General features: G+C 42.2%; 2 protein-coding genes across 5 annotated transcripts in view; one reads left to right on the plus strand and one right to left on the minus strand.

Moving 5' to 3' along the window:
* Positions 1-2,329, minus strand: part of cnih3 (cornichon family AMPA receptor auxiliary protein 3) — a 78,983-nt gene extending 76,654 nt beyond the window's left edge. The window contains 2 exon segments of the mRNA XM_051408558.1: positions 1,308-1,406; positions 1,409-2,329. Of these exon segments, the coding sequence (XP_051264518.1) occupies positions 1,308-1,406; positions 1,409-1,444 (135 nt within the window). The 5' untranslated portion in view covers positions 1,445-2,329.
* A 336-nt stretch (positions 2,330-2,665) lies between these two features.
* LOC127368099 (spermatogenesis-associated serine-rich protein 1-like) lies at positions 2,666-12,470 on the plus strand. Of its 4 annotated transcripts, none has more exons than XM_051408565.1 (5): positions 2,666-6,191; positions 6,304-6,450; positions 9,341-9,446; positions 10,388-10,447; positions 10,701-12,470. In XM_051408565.1, exons 2-5 carry the CDS (start codon positions 6,312-6,314, stop codon positions 10,834-10,836), a joined length of 441 nt encoding a protein of 146 aa, XP_051264525.1. In that variant the 5' UTR covers positions 2,666-6,191; positions 6,304-6,311; the 3' UTR covers positions 10,837-12,470. The 4 variants fall into 4 exon arrangements, with proteins under 4 accessions (XP_051264525.1, XP_051264521.1, XP_051264522.1 ...); XM_051408561.1 differs by having other exon boundaries at positions 2,666-4,470; positions 4,875-6,450; XM_051408562.1 differs by having other exon boundaries at positions 2,666-4,470; positions 6,098-6,450.
* Positions 12,471-16,488: the final 4,018 nt, after the last annotated feature.

Genomic DNA, 16,488 nt, shown 5'->3' on the forward strand with positions numbered 1-16,488 from the left:
GAGGTGGCCACCTGCCAAAGCGGCTGATAGAAGTGAGAGAGTTCCAGCCAGAATCTCCCAGCATTTGGCAGGTGGCTGGTGTTAATGTGCAGCCTTGGCTCTGCTGAAACGCTTTTCCACGGCTCCACATATTCCCACCTCGCAGCCTCTTCCTAATTATGTTTTCTCGCAGTATGGAGCCCCAGCTTATTATGCTGCATGTCTGTGTGTCACCGTGAACGGGGAAAATCAGTGGAGGAGGCATCTCCACTCACTGTTTTTTGCCAGCTTAAGCAGAATACAAAAATAAAGCCTGGTGAGATGTGGATTATTGCTGAAGATACAGAATAATGTGTTCCATTGTGATCCCTCCGCCACCGCTGACATCACAGACAACTGAGGGAGGTGTTGTGCTTTCTGTCCCTCTCTCACAAATCAGGACATGTGGAGATGTTTTCTCCCCTACCAGCAGAATCAGAAAGGAGCTGTATATTTAGCCTCCTTTAACTGTACTATCACGGGTGTCTGCACTCTCACTGTCCTGCTCTCTTTGTTTCTGCTCTGTGAGCAGACACATGGGCCGCTGTCTGACAGACAGGCAGACCGACTATTAGCTGTAATTGCCAGAGGATCAGTCATCCCAAGTGCATCAGGTCTGTTTGCTGTTTCCATGCAAAAGGCAGACTCAGGGCAATATAGGCTGAAAGACCTGACCCAAATCTGTCTTTACGTAAGGCCCTGCTGCATGATGGAGATGTTGCTCTGGGAGCAAATAATTAGATTATTCAAATATCATAATGCAGTCAGTCAGATTGGCACTGGCGTGTAGCTGAGGCTTGATTAAAGGCGGAGGGAGGGAGCAGAGCGGGGAGATGAGAAGGGGGTGTGGGGGGAGATTACACTCTACAAGATTTCCTAATTGATCTGGAAGGAGGGCTGTTTAATTGATCTAGGATGCTGCGCTGGGGTGCCACCATTTCTGCATATCAAATTGGGTCAGAGGGAATGTGTGAGGTAGCCAAATAAAGAGGGAAGGCTGGGAAATGTGACAAAGTGGTGGAAACGCTGGTGTGAATGATGGAGCAGGAGCTGAAGATACAGGTGCGCACCTGTCGTGTGGAGGAAAATATGTGCAGAAACCGAATCCTGCAGTGTTTAACAGTGCAAAAGCTGCGGGAATATACATCTGAAATGAGTGAACGCGCAGGGCTGTGGGCTGTCGAGCACTATTACGCACAAATATCACACCTGCGCCTCCGACATGCACACGGACAGACATCAAACACGCAAATAAGATACAGAAATTCTACCAGTTCGGGGGTACTTACGTGCCATATTGCAAAGAAGATCAGGGACACACAGAGGACCAGAGACAGCATGTAGCAGAAGGCAGCAAAAGTGAACATAATTGAAAGGGGAAACGGTGGATAATTTCCCAAAGAAGCACGATCCCGCTGACAAACATCTAAAACAAGAAAAGGGGGGAGCCAGGAAGAAAGTTCTCACGGTGCCATGAGAAGCCGATGCGGTACCGGCACCATGACTTCGCCCCTGGCAGTGTTTGCAACAAATTGTTGCAGAAATCCTCTCCAGCCGTGCCGCGCGTCCACCCAGCAGCGCTGATGTGACTCTGAAGTCAAGAGCAGCTCTCAGATCAGTGCACTTGGCATGTTCAGCCTTCAGTGTCCACAGTGTCGGTGAGGTATGTGATCATGAAAAGAAAGGAGGAGAAGAAGAAGAAGAAGAAGAAGAAGAAGAAGAAGAAGGCAGCGGGTCCTCTCAGAGAGGAGTGGGAACTAATGTGAGGAGCTTCTGCGCAAAACCATCCGGGAGAGGTGAATCTGTAGGTAATCCATTCAGCCGCGGCGGAAGGAGCTCTGCTGGCTCAGTGCTGCTGTCATGGTGTTGTGAGAGGAGCTCCTCGTCACTTCAAGCACAAGGCGTTCATAAATGCTCTTTTCTCTCCCTGACAACCCTATCAGAGCGCAGCGGAGGGCGCACGAAGGCGCGTGAACAGGTGGATTTACAAAGAGCAGCGCCCGGTGTGCCCGCGCGCCCGCATGCGTGTGTGTGTGTGTGCGGTCAGATGTCTAGTTTTACTGTGGCCTGCCGTCGATATTGCCAGTGTAGTTTGGGTCATGTGGGTGCCACATTATTTGGAACTTGCGCATGGTTCTGGGTTAATGGATTGGTTACAAAGACGAGCCATCCTTTCCATTTGTGTGACTTCTGAGTGCGTAACCAGCTCAATACCACGCCATTTGCTACGCTCACCTGTACAAAATGCCCAGATCGAACACTTAATGCAATTTGCGGTTACATGCTGCAGACAGGAAGCACAAGAGTCCAGAATGACAGAAATATAACGCACAGATTGATCCGCACTCACAGAACACGATTCTCTTACAGGCAGTGATCATTTCGATTAGGGGGGGGGGGACTAAGTGTTTCATTGATGACTTCAAAGACAACCATCAGCTTGGATTGAGGCATACTGTATATTAAAACTGTGAGACTGGCGCCACCGTCTGGCGCTTTTATAGACTGCCTGTCATTGTGCTATAGAGCAGACGTTATTCCTTAAGGAGCCCTTTTCTATCATTTAGTAACCTGGTGACCCCTGACTCAGTGACATATTTTATAGATATTTCATATTGTATTCAAGGCCAGTGAACCCAAACAGTGAGCTCAGTAACTGCAAGAAAGGTGTGTAAAACGAGGGATTTGGATGAATTTTGAGCAGATTATAATTTAATCACTTTTAACAATCCAATTAAATTCAGTGTTATCTACTCCCTGACGCTTGGCCATTCTTCACAGCAGTAAACCAAATGCTGAGCTATAGGCCTACAGTGTGTATTTTTTATATGTTTTCTAGCACGCCCTCAAATCAAGAAGCCCTCGCAAAGACTTGTTTTATTTGTTGTTAATAATGATAATCATTTATTAAAGGACCAGTGTGTAGAATTTAGTGGCATCGAGCAATGTAGTTGCAGATAACAACTTTGTCGCTTCACCTCCCCTTTCCAAGCACGAGGGAGAAACTACAGTGGCACACAAAAACAAGGCCCTATCTACACCCAGTGTTTGGTTTCTCCATTCTGGTCTACTATAGAAACATGACGGTCCAACATGGCAGACTCCATGGAAGGTGACCCGCAGCATCTCTAGATAAAAACAGCTCATTCTAAGGTAACAAAAACACAATGATTCTTATATTCAGGTGATTATACACTAATTAAAACATACCTATGAATATTATATTCCATGTCTGACAATAGATCCTCCTGGATGTTACACACTGGACCTTTAATGGAGCACTTTCAGCACTGTGCTTTCCAGAAGCAGGAAAATAAACACAATGACATACATATATTTATATATATCTAAAGGCATAAACAACAGTATTTAAATTTAAAAAGGTAGTAGTCTGTACTGGACTGGACTAACAACCTTTGGGAGCCACTTACAGCCGTCTGTTGTAAAGATTGTAAGGTCCTCTGACTGTGTAAACACAGCTGACTGGACTTGAATGCTAATGCAACAGCTCAATGTGGCTGTAACTGACTTTCCATGAGAATGGAAGGTTAAAAATAACGCTACAATGTTTCCCAACCTGGGGGTTGGGACCTCCACTTGGGGTTGCCAAGGCTTCATGGGGTTATGCGAGGCCTTCTTGATTTTAGAAGAAAACAAAGTGAAATTGTTATTTTTAAAGTTTAGATTGTTATTTAAGATCTAAACTTTGAAGACCTGAACACGAGCTATATTTATTTATGCATTAGAAAGTGTTAGTGTTAGTTCCAGTGTCAGGGAGATAAAACACTGAATTTGTTAAAAAAAAAAAAAAAGACTATTAAGTCTGTGTGATTGCTGAAATAAAAAAAATCATACTATAGACTAGAATTGTTAGTTCCTAAAAATATCAGGAAACTCATCTCTGATCAATGATCACAGGAAACAATCTGATGAAAATTCAACCAAATTGCTCAGTTTACACAAACTTCCTGCAGTTATTATGTTCACCGTTTGGGTTCATTGTACAGTATCAGTTGTTCTCTACTGTTATTGTTATGCATTGAATATAATATAAAATATCCATAAAATGTGCCACTTAGTCAGGGATTGTCCTGAAGGAAAAAGGTTGGGAACCACTGCTCTAGAGATTAAAAAAAGTTACAGGAAAAATGTACGCGCGCTTTATTTTGAAAGTTCTGTTAAAACCGGATCTCAGACACCTGTCCTGTCTGACTTGACGCGTGGCCCTTGTCGCCTAGCAACAGCTTGTGGCAGCTGTGGCTGCTCCCTCTGATTAAACCGCTGCGTCATTATTTCCACCACAAACGAAGGCTGTTGGCTGAGAAACGTCAGAGAAATAACCCGCTGAGTAATGAGTGATACGTGTAACTTCATTTATAAAACTTATTCGTCATTCTGAGGAGTTACAAAAGTAACGTTACACACCGCACAGTGGACAGCGGACGTTACACAGTAAGTAACGTTAGCCTAAAGGAAAACCTTTGTTTCTGGCTTTGGAGCTAGTGAGTTAGCCTAATGTGGAGTTCCTCATACAGTGACTGGCCTGTGAACCCTTTTAAGAGTTTGTATGACTGTGTTGACTTTATTCATCAGTCTGCTATTACAGGAAACCTCCATACACTGTTCCACACTAACAGGTCAGGCCTAATAGCTCAAGTTAAAGAGATAACATTAATTCAATGAAAGCATGAATGGGGATCAACTGAGAGAGTAACAAGTTACGTTAACATAAAAGGACATTTTACAGTTCATTGCATCATTTATGCGTCTCCATTTTCTCCACAGCATGACAAGTGTTCAATAAAATAAAATAAAAGAGGAGGCAGGACTCTAAATTGCCGTCTTTTTACTTTCAGAGCATCTTCACGTGAGAGCTCTGTAGTCTGACACTTGAGCCTGTCACTCAGCCCTCCTGAGATGTTACAGAAAACACACACACACACACACACACACACACACACACACACACACACACACACACACACTTCTGCTAAGTCACTCCAGGACCTGCCTTTGTGGCTGTGACACTTAACCACCACGCTGTCACCGTCTTATTCCTCCCTGATACATGTGGTGATATGACAACAGCCCTGACGGCCACTTGGTGCGGCGTCAACAGGCTGTTGTGTCCAAGCGTGAGTCAGAGATGGACAGGAGGCCTGTGAGGACAGACAGACAGACGGTGGAGTCTGCACGGCAACTAGTGATGCAGCAGATTTGGGATACTGCTGCGTCATTGCTCAGCATTTTCTGTGTCTGTCTTTTTTAAAACTTTCTGATGCTGCATCTGAGATCAGGTGGCAGACTCCCTTAAAATGCCAGTCACCTCTGGTTCTGAAGTACTTTCCATGACAGGTAAACTGAACCTTCAGCCTGTTGCACCAGCTGTGTGTAAGTTCAAACTTAGCCTAGTTATAACATAAATTATTACTAAGTTGTGATTTATGTATTAAAGTAAGCTCCAACTGCCAAAAGCTCCTCCAGCAAGCCTCCTCTCTCCTCTCTCCTCTCTCCTCTCTGCTCCAGATGCAGTTGAAGTTGAATTCAAGTGGTGCACTGAGATTGATTTCTGGGTCACAGACAGGAGGAGGGAGGAGAGAGAGGAGGCAAGGAGGCACAAATTAGAGATATGCGAAAGGCCCACAGGTCTCTCATGTAGCAAATATATAAGGGTTCAAATCCGACCTGTGGCCCCTCTCTCTCTCTCCCCCTTTCAACTCTCAAGCTGCACTGTCTAATAAAGGGAAAAACAAACAAAAAACAAAACAGCGTGTCAGGGTTGTGCCCACGCCTCGGAGCAGTTTGTGAGCAGTGGACCATCAGTATCAGCAGCCTTGGGGATTCAGTTTTAGCACTGATAAGCTATATGTGTCGGTGTTGCCCTTTTTTACAGCTCTTTGTGAAAGCAGCATTGCCAGAAATTGGCACAGCCTCTAATTTTTTGTTTGGAAAGAGGCCAAGGCCATAATGTGCTCAGTTCCCAGTAGGCATTTCAAATGGTGTTGCATAGCAACTAATAATCCTTTTTGTCCAATCAAAAGCTTTTTCTGCACTGTTTCCTAATCATTATTTATCCAAGGGAGAGCATAGCTCCTTCTCAGGAGCAGCTGTTTGGTATGCACTTACAGTGGCTGCTGTTCACACCTGGGACTACTTCTTCTGTAAAGTTATTGGTCAGTGGTCATCATGGTAGCAACTGGTAGTTCAAGTCTTCTTCCGGGTCAGCTCAGAGTACTGGGTCGACCTTTGTGCCGTATGTGTGTATTGAATCTATGTCCCGTTTAGGTGCTAAGATGGAGTGGAAGGAACAGGATGGATCGATGCTGAACCTCCACCAGCCCCAAGCTCACACAGTGCGAGCTGAGGAAAGCTGTTCTGTGCAGGATTCCCCACCTCAGGCCACAGGAGTCTTCGACAGTAGGAAAAAACAAAGTGAGTCCAGAAAATGTAGCAGTTCAATATGTGATACACTTTCTCAGCTAAGTCATAAGAACAATGAGAAGAGAGCGTTCCTCCTGTTTAATGATAAGATTCTAAAAACAAGGTTATCATGGTCTCTTTTAGATATGATTGAAAACTGAATGCACCATCGAGTGTAGGATGATTCCAAAATAGTACCTGTGCCAAAAATGATAAAGCCATTTGAGAAGATTGTGAAGGATGAACTCTTTCCCACGGTTCAAACCAAATTAGACCCGCTCCAATTTGCTTACAGGTCAGTGTTGATGATGCAACAGTCACACTTTTAAATGTGATTTTGGCACACCTAGACAGCAAGACTAGTTTTTATTGATTTTTCCTCAGCTTTGAACCATGTGCAGCCTCCCATTTTAGACAACATTGATCCTGACTGGACACACTGGCTGACTTCCTAACCGAAAGGTCACAATGTGTGAAGGTCAATGAGGTTTTATCAGATGTTCTTTTGTCCTCTCTAGGGATGTTCCTGGTGACTAATTTTGCCGTCGATTAAAAACAAATTAAAATTTAGACTAGTTGACTAGTCTAAGAGTAAGAAAACAGTCAAACTTTAACACAATGTAAAGAACACACAAACCGCACACACAGACACACAGCCAGGCTTCACAAGTTACTCTGGTAGATACCCTGATATATCTTGTTACACACATTTGACGCAGGGGCAGTTTGTTATATTATTGGCATTTAAATGTCAGTAAATGCACTGTGATACTGAAACATACGGAATGCCGGACAATGCTGTGAATGATTAGGAAGAAAATGAGGACACTGTTATGAGACAAAGAGAGGGATCAGTCTTGCTGCTTCATTGTTGTGGCATAACTGATCAAACATGGATGATGGCATTGGTGATGATGTGAAGTTACAGAGGATAATGTGACAACTCAGGGAGCAGGTTACTAAACACTGCCTGTCAGTCAGCATATACAGCGAGTCCTTCTTAGATTTCAGGAACAATGTGCTGTTCATCTCAGGCTGTTGAGTTTGTGTAGCAGTGCAGATACACTCCTGAACAAAATCTTAAGAATAATCTTAAAAATTTTAAGTATTCGCATTTCGCGTTGGTGGAACATAACCAGGTTGTAAGTAGAGCTTCAAAATGCCAAAAGAAGAAACAGGAGCAAGAGACAAAACAATAGAGGAGGCAATTTATTGAAAATTGCATTTAAACTCAAACAGGCTGTTCATCAGCTGATCAAAAGTTTAAGACCATAGCCTTAAAAAGTCCAAATCTGTGCAAAAATCTGGCTTTCATGTCATTTTCTATCAGGCATTCACACTGTCATGACCACCTGATGGCAAAGGCAAAAAGGCTTTCTATCTTTGAACGTGGCAGGATTGTTGAGCTGCACAAGCAAGGCCTCTCGCAACGCGCCATCGCTGCCGAGGTTGGACGCAGTAAGACAGTCATTTAAAATTTTTTAAAAGATCCAGAGGTTTATGGGACAAAAAGGTCAAGTGGTAGACCCAAAAAATGTCACATGCGCTGAGCCGGAGGATCCAACGGGCTGTCCGTGAAGACACAGGCCGATCCTCGACCCAAATTAAGGCCCTTACTGATGCTGACTGCAGCGCAATAACCATCAGACAGCATCAACGACAGAAGGGCTTAAAGAACAGAAAACATCTTCAAAGGCCACGTCTCCTCCCACACCACAAACTTGCCGGTTTGCACTTTGCAAGGGAGCACCAAACACGGGACATTGAAAGGTGGAAGAAAGTTTTATTCTCTGATGAGAAAAAATGTAACCTTGACGGTCCTGATGGCTTCCAACGTTACTGGCATGACAAGGAGAACCCACTGGAGATGTTTTCTAGGCGGCACGGTGCAGGAGGCTCCATCATGATCTGAGGTGCTTTTTCCTTCAATGGAACAATGGAGCTTCAGGTTGTGCAGGGACGTCAAACTGCGACTGACTATGTAGAGATGTTGCAGCAGGCATCCCTCTTGACTGAGGGCCCTCGTCTGTGTGGTGATGATGGTCTTTCAACAGGACAACGCTGCAGTTCACAACGCCCGCCTGACGGAGGACTTCTTCCAGGAGAATAACGTTGCTCCTTTGGACCATCCTGCGTGTTCCCCTGATCTAAATCCCATTGAGAACGTTTGGGGATGGATGGCAAGGGAAGTTTACAAAAACAGACGTCAGTTCCAGACCGTGGATGCCCTTCGTGAAGCCATCTTCACCACATGGAGCAACGTTCCCACCATCCTCCTGGAAACACTCGCATCAAGCATGTTTAAACAAATTTTTGAAGTGATCAACAACAATGGTGGGGCTATTCACTACTGAGTCCTTTTTTTGACACTTTTAGTTCTGTTTTGGGGTTTTTTTGGGCTATGGTCTTAAACTTTTGATCAGCTGATAAACAGCCTGTTTGAGTTTAAATGCAATTTTCAATAACTTGCCTATGCTATTGTTTTGTCTCTTGCTCCTGTTTCTTCTTTTGGCAGTTTGAAGCTCTACTTAGAACCTGGTTATGTTCCACCAACGCGAAATGCGAATACTTGTCATTTTTCCCCCGGTCTGGCCACTGTAGCTGACGACAGGCTTACGTTTGACTTTCATGTGGACACTGGTTGTAAGAAAGCTCATCAGTGGATGTATTTTTATTGAAAGCTTTGAAGTACTGTATTAATGTTGATAATATATTTATGAAAATGTTGTATTCCTGTTTCATTGAAGCAGTCCTCACATTCTCGTTTATTAGCTGGTAGCCTCAAACACAGGAACAGATTACAGGTTATAGTCAATAATAAAGATATCACTTGATCCTGGATCTTTTGGGGTGTGAATTGAGACAAGTCCTCTATCTACATGTGTCCATGTCTTACTTCTAGGTGTGTCCCCCCGCCATGCAGTAATTGGAGCCAGACCCTTCTGCTCCCCTGAGTACAGCCACAACTTCCACAAGTTAGGCTCAACATTACCTCACAGCACATTCGGGTAACTCCTCTACCGAACAGTCTTACTGTAATATAAGCTTGTCTCGCTCTTCAGTGCACCAACACCTGATAGATTGTTGTGTAATTGGTTAATAATAAAGCCAGGTAGTAACAACAGTTAGCAGCAAACAGAGTATTCAGTAAAAGAAAAAATATGACATAGTTGGGTGAAAAAGTGTAATGGTGGAAACAAGGTGCTTAGTAATTTTGCAGCATAGGTCTTTTTAATCTGATATCTGGTGGATTGAGTGCGTCAGGTCACACGACCTCCTCATAAATGTGGACGCGTGTTCCCAACCAAAATTTCAGTGGGTGTGAACTGATGGGTACCAACATTTGTGATCTGAATTTTCCTGTTTGTTTCCTAAAGCTGTGCTGTGAAAGTTTGAAGTTGCTGAATGGAGCTTTTGTAAGAGTAAAGGAGTTTAATCAACACAGTGTTTACTGAATAAACTCAGTCAGTCACTAAAGAGTGCAGTGTATCCATCACATCTGTGCAGCTGTTAAAAAACTGCAAAAAAGAAAACTGCACAGAATGTTGATTTTCATGCTATATATTCATATTGCCCATACCAGCACAAAATGTATTTCTATTTGCAGAAGTTGAATGTTTTCAAGCTACAAGTGAATGCAGCAATATGATGTGTTCATACGTTATGTAGTCATGTGGGGGCAAACTGAGTCAAAATACATCAGAGCCTGTTGGTGGATGTTTGTGTCCAAAGGGCCTCACAGTGCTGAGGGTGCTCCTCTCTGCACTGTATCAGAGGAACTGGAGACATTTGTCCAGCAGATGGTGCCATTTCCATTTTTATCCGTGCAGAGGAGAAGAGCTGAAGCCAACTGCAAAACAGATTTTACACATGGGATGAGGGCTTGTATTCTGTTTTTTAAATATTTTTATTTCTGATAACCAAATTACTGAACTGATCCTTCTTTCAGAACAATGTCCAATATCAAAGCAGATACCTCCATCCCTCTGCAGTCCTCTACCAATACATGGTGAGTTCACAGCTATTCCTGCAAACATTATTTTGTCCAATGTACAGTGTGTATTACATTATACTGCATGATGGGCTTTATTTAGTGATTTTACCCTCAGCATTTCAGAGAACTGCTTTCTTGAACTGCCTCGATGCTGGCTCACACAGCTACAATTTAATGGGTATTTTTTTTTAAGCTAGGCAAAGGTTTAAATAGAGCAGGATAAAAGGGTAGGGTGAGGGAATAAGATGTTTTTTGCCTTTACTGACAGCGTGCCGTACCCAGAGAAAAAGAGACTCCTGGACAGACAAGAGGAGATCCAGGAGGTGAAGCAGCTAGACGAGTGGAAGCCTGCTGTCTGCATCTTTACGGCAGTGCTGGAGGGCTTAGATGACAAAGCCAGCTGACGAATCATACAGCTACTATAGTATTAACTGTACACTCTTATCTTCATCTGAACTCTTTAAGAAATACACACTTTTGATGTATTTAAGACAAATAAGAGCAAAATGTATCTACCACATTGTCAAAGAGTCATCTGTCTATTTGTCTCTCTATTCCATTTTTCTTCGTCACTCAGGGTGGCTGTTCTAGCTTTTGCTGTTCTTGTATTTGTTTCTTCTTCAGCCTACAAGTGCTTGGATATCAGTTACTGTAAGACCTATGGCCCTGTCACCCTTGGTGAGCATCTGTAGCCCTAGTTTTTTCGGTGTGTTCCGCACCGTCAGCTCTCGTCAGGCCGACTGATCATGTTGAATCAGGCCATCGGTGAGAGAAATCGCTCTGATTGGCTGTGCAGCTTAAGTGCACCAGAAGAGAAACAGAAGTGAGCAAACGACTTCATGAAAAGGGCACGTATGAAAGGATCGTCTCGTTTTTCAGCTTTATCTCTGATCTGAACACGGATATTTCTCGATTAGAAGCTGCTGTTTAACAATACCTGAGCGAGAGTGGGCAAACCTACGTCCACAGGGCTGCTTTTGTCTATATGTGCAGTTCTAGGTCTTCCAGTGTTCCACCTGCTGGTATGGAGAGGCAGGCATAGAACGTACGTGCAGTGTGCTCTAGTGTCACTTTTTGGCCAAGACACAGGCGACGTGAGGTGATGTAACATTTGGCTCTTGATGCTGCTAGTTGGTTGATGTTGGTTTGGTGTGTCAGGGCCTTTACAGTTACCAAACTTTGCAGATAGGTTCAAAGTTTTAGCCACTCCAATAGCCACCGTTAACTTCTGAATGGTAACTAAAGTAATACACCTTCTCTATTTACTTTGGGTAAGATACATCTATCTGTATTGAACACACAGTGTACAGTGCTGGGTCATGTGATGAGGTTGAGCTGTAATTATTTCTAAATGTATCAGTTAATTATTATACTTAATTATTCACATGATTATTTCATAATGTCTTCTTTTTCATAGTGCATAGTGACGGTGTTCTTCCAAACAGCAACAACTAAGTAACTTAATGCTTAATGTGAGTTATGGATGATTGTAAAGCTCTCCATATTCTGGGCAGGAATTAAGTGCATTTGACCACTTGGCAATATCCTTGTAAAATTTGGCTGACTGTTGTAAACAGTTGGTGATTACTACAACTGTGCATGCAGCATATCCTAATTCTTATAATACTGCTAGTTACCAAAAGGGGTAATTGTTCCCCAACTGTAATAATTGTATAATTATTTTTAAACGATTATCTTAATACTCATTTAGGTCAGTTCAATACAATTCAAGTACCCCTTTAATAATATGCGGTCACAGCAATAGTTACAGCAGAGCCACCCTAAGTGCTGTGCTGGGGGTTTCTGTGATATGGACCAATCAATGTTGTGATAATGATTTAATCAATAAGCCCCATGGCCCTCAAGCCAACCAAATAAAATAGAATTACTGCCTCTATCCTGAACACTACGCTGCTGCTCGTCCTGTTACGTCTCTGGAGTCAGCAGTTCTGGATGTATCTGCTGCTGCTATGGTAAAATGTTCCATGGCTTTTTAAATGCAATAAGGGCTTTCTGATAAAAAGGCGTCAACCTTGAATGCTTCACATTGTTGTGTCAGTGAATGATGTGTGCCTTCCACTTTCTTTCTTTCTATTCTATGCATTAAAAGTGAAGGGATCTTTTCACTGTCCTAACACAAAACCCAGTGTCTCCCCTACATAACCTTTACATGGGATGGAGCCAAAGTCCAGCAGTGGCTTAAAGGACCAGTGTGTAGCATTAACAGCTGTTTACGTTCCAGTCTCGAAGAAATGTTCAAACTTAAAACAATCTCTTTACTGACCAAGAGCTGTCTCAGGCAGTGGAAAGCGAGGCCATTCTCAAGTCTGGTTTTGCTTCTATATCTATCAGTAGTCCAAACTCCTTCAATCCGTCCCAGACTTCCCGAGCTCTGTAACAGTCCATTAAAAGATGCTGTTGTGTCTCATCATCGTTGAAGTTAATCATTGGACATTTTTTTTGTTGTTACATTACAACTCCAAGACACAACAGCTCTAACAGGAAGTCCTCCCACAGACATCAGCCACCAAACATCCCGAATGCTCTCTGACAGGTTCTTACTTTTTAAAATATTTATCACCTCAGTGCTTTCATTAGGAGTTACATATTTATAGGATTACTTCATATTTGAAATCATTAATTTTTTTTATAAATAATGTTGTTGGGTAGACCTCCCCAGTCTGTGTAAATGTTGGTATTGTGTGATAAAATCTTCATATATTATAATATGAACCAGTCCTTTTTTTTTTTCTCTCGTCGTTCTCCACATTAAAGGGTCTCCTATCCAGAGAGCCTTCCTGCTGATGGCTGCAGATATGTTTTTAACAAAAGCAATTTTACGCTGTCATGTGACTCACTATCGCCTCCTGAGGTACGAAGTGGAAGTACAAGACGGGATGGACCAAGGCTAGCTGGTTACCATGCTAACTGCAGTAGATATCTCAGCAACAGTACGTCTTTAACACAACGTCAGAACTGGTTTTTCTTCACACTATGTTGCTAATTTTAGTTCATTTTTGAATGTTCTAAACTAAAATTATTGCGTGTACCTCCTTTTAACACGTATAAAAAATAAAAATTCTCAAATACTGTATTAAATCCCAAGTCTCCTTCCCACCAGACATCAAAATTACAAACTAGTTAGCTAGCTTTGTTTCAGCCTCAGTCTTTTTGGATGCTTGCTACAGAAACTGTACAGTGTCAAACACAGAGGCTGACATTTTGAAACTGTGTTTTCCTTACACAAGTCCTAATACAATGATGTGCTCCTTGGCTTTGAACACAATGCTTACTACTGTGGGTAGAGGGTTAGCCATGCTACCATGCGCCGCCCACCCCCCGGCTATAACGCCTGGCTACAGTGACATTTGCTGTTTATCTCTGTGCCAGATCAGAATTTGTTAGTGCCATGAATGGACTTCTGCTGTGTGCCGCCGATATCTTAAAGGTAATCTTTTGTGATTCTTGACTGAGCAGGCCATTGCTCTTAATGAATGTCAGAACGCTGAATTTCTTGCCACCCATAAGGTCACCCCTTTAAATGTCAACAGGCAGAGACAATGCAGGAGACAAAAAGAAAGTGAGAGTTTTTATTTTTTTATTGAGCATGGGAAAGAAAGAAAGAAAGAAAGAAAGAAAGAAAGAAGATGTATTTAAGATTCCTGCTAAAAATACACCTGTCTAACCCGTCCGAATCCCTGAGCCAGCCCAGTCCTCTCAAACTGGAATGTCAAAGGTTTGATTTACCCAAAATGAGGCAGGACATTTTTAAAGTGCATGTGATGTAACTCACCTATCTGAGAGCAAAACACAAAACATTTTTCCTCCACCTTCTACATCGTCCAATTCGGACTTAAGTTGTAAAGTTGCTATAAAGCAAAAATATAAAGCATAAGTGAGGCAGTGTACATAGCATACATACATACACTGTATGTGGCACACTGGTGACAGTAACTGCAGAAACACATAAATGGTTGAGACACATGCACACCCATTCCCCCCTGAAGATTTGCATGTAATTAGCGGTGCGAGGGTACAGTGGCAATCAAGTACAGAGCCTGGGCCGGCTAGATAAGCTAATATGCAACCACCTTGTTGCTTTCCCATTCACACCCCACCACCACAGGCACCACCAACTCCTGCTGGGGATGGAGATGGAAGGTGTTTTGCATTTAAGTGGTTATTTGTGGGTAGCACAGATGTGTGTGTCTGTGTGTGTGTGTGTGTGTGTGTGTGTGTTGTGTGTGTGTGCAGTATAGGGTTGGCTCCATATTATATTTTCATGGCCAAAACATCAACAGCAGCTTTGAGGTTGAAGCTGCCATAGATGTTATTTTATGGTGGTATTCATGTGTTTGATCATTTTCAGTGCAAAATGGAGCTGGGTGCTGTGTGTTTTCTTCTTGTTTTCCAGATGTGTGGAGGTTTTATGGAGTTTAAGCGTCTTTTAAATTGTTCTGATCCCAGAGCGGAATCAGGGATCATGGATCTTTTTCTACCACTAAGTGCTAAAGCAGTGCTAAAAAATAATTAATAGATTACCTATTCCTCGACAAGGTAGGTTGTCAGTAGTTGCTGCTTCAACTGCTACACTTAATTAATTCATCCATTAGTCGCTAAACATGAGATAAATCAGTAAGTACTTATTTTTCTCAAGCTTTCTACACCGCACTCATCCTCATAACAAGTACCACCATTATGACCAACCGTAAAATACAGGAGGCAGGCTTATTCCTAATAAGAATATATTGATTATTTATAACTTCCTGAATCCTGAACAGAACAAGTTCAAGAACCAGAGTTAATTTGATGGAAAAGGGGAACTCCTGATTCACACTTCTCCTCCTAATAGCTTTCGCTTTGGAACCATTAATACTGTGTACTTATACTTTAAGAACCATTTATTTTACCACTATTTTATGAAACATTACACAAAATGTTATGTAAAATAAAATCTAAAAACTGTATCTTAATCATAGAAAATTTACGAGTCAGTTATTTCTATTTTTTTACTGTATTGTTTTGGCACACCAGCTGCTTAAAATGTTAGTTTGTTTTGTTTGTTTTTTACTGTGTATTAAACACAGCCACTGGGAATAAAGCCATCCAAAACAGAAAAGCAGGTGAATCACAATCAGCAAAGTGTTGCATGCAGAAAGAATAAGCGACTCTAGCAGAAGGTGGAGGCGCACGCAATTTCCCCACCCTGCCCATGGCAATTGTTCCAAAGCAAGAACTATTACCACAAATAACAGCATTTCTGCCTGCACATACAAGGAGTGGATGAAAAACCACATTCACTCTGTGGAAATTGAGATGCAGATTATATAGTATGTGTATAATACCAGAGCAAATCAAGCCAGTGTAGCCCATCTTGAATAATGATTTTGTAAAGGTCTAATAACAGTGAAATTGAAAATGCGGTCATTGAAACTGCATTGCACATAAAGTGCTGACAGTGAGGGCTGAAAGCTGAGGAGAATATCTGTTTTATAGAAGCTTCCATCGGCTGGTGTGTTTCTGCTGTCTCCCACAGGAACCTGTGCTCAACGGGACCGACAGTGCTGCTTAATGACGAGCTTTGAATACAGAAACGCTGACATGTTGCTTTGCCTGTCCAAGCTCATCAATATGATGAAGACTTTAGAAGAATACAATTATATTCAAATAAAATACTTGTTCTTCCAAGCAAGTTAAGTGAATAGCTCAGTGACATATATTCTATTAGATGCCTTCGTTGTGGCTATACAATGCTGCAAATGCAAAATGAATGAATGAGGTTCATTGACATTTTACTGAGCTTACTTCCTTTAAAGGTATTCATCATGCAATAACTTTCTCAATAGTTGATAAGTATGTCAGAGTGGTTACTAAGATAGATGGACAGGATATCTTTCAGTGGATTTCTTATATTAAGTCCCATTTGTAAAAAAATTAAAACCTTTAATAGCTTTAACATTTTTAAAGCAGCACTGATCAATACATTCAAATCCACTCTCATTGCCCTGTTTTCCAGCCATAAAAAGAAAAAAAAGCTATAACTATTGTACACTACC

Source organism: Dicentrarchus labrax, unplaced genomic scaffold, assembly GCF_905237075.1.
Source record: "Dicentrarchus labrax unplaced genomic scaffold, dlabrax2021, whole genome shotgun sequence".
Lineage (NCBI taxonomy): Eukaryota > Metazoa > Chordata > Actinopteri > Moronidae > Dicentrarchus > Dicentrarchus labrax.

Bases quoted from the DNA above. Each gene is read 5' to 3' on its own strand.
- LOC127368099 (XM_051408561.1), top strand. From the start codon at position 6,291: ATGTCCCGTTTAGGTGCTAAGATGGAGTGGAAGGAACAGGATGGATCG. The intron at 9,447-10,387 runs GTAACTCCTCTA...TCCTTCTTTCAG, and splicing joins TTACCTCACAGCACATTCGG to AACAATGTCCAATATCAAAG. The intron at 10,448-10,700 runs GTGAGTTCACAG...CTTTACTGACAG, and splicing joins CAGTCCTCTACCAATACATG to CGTGCCGTACCCAGAGAAAA.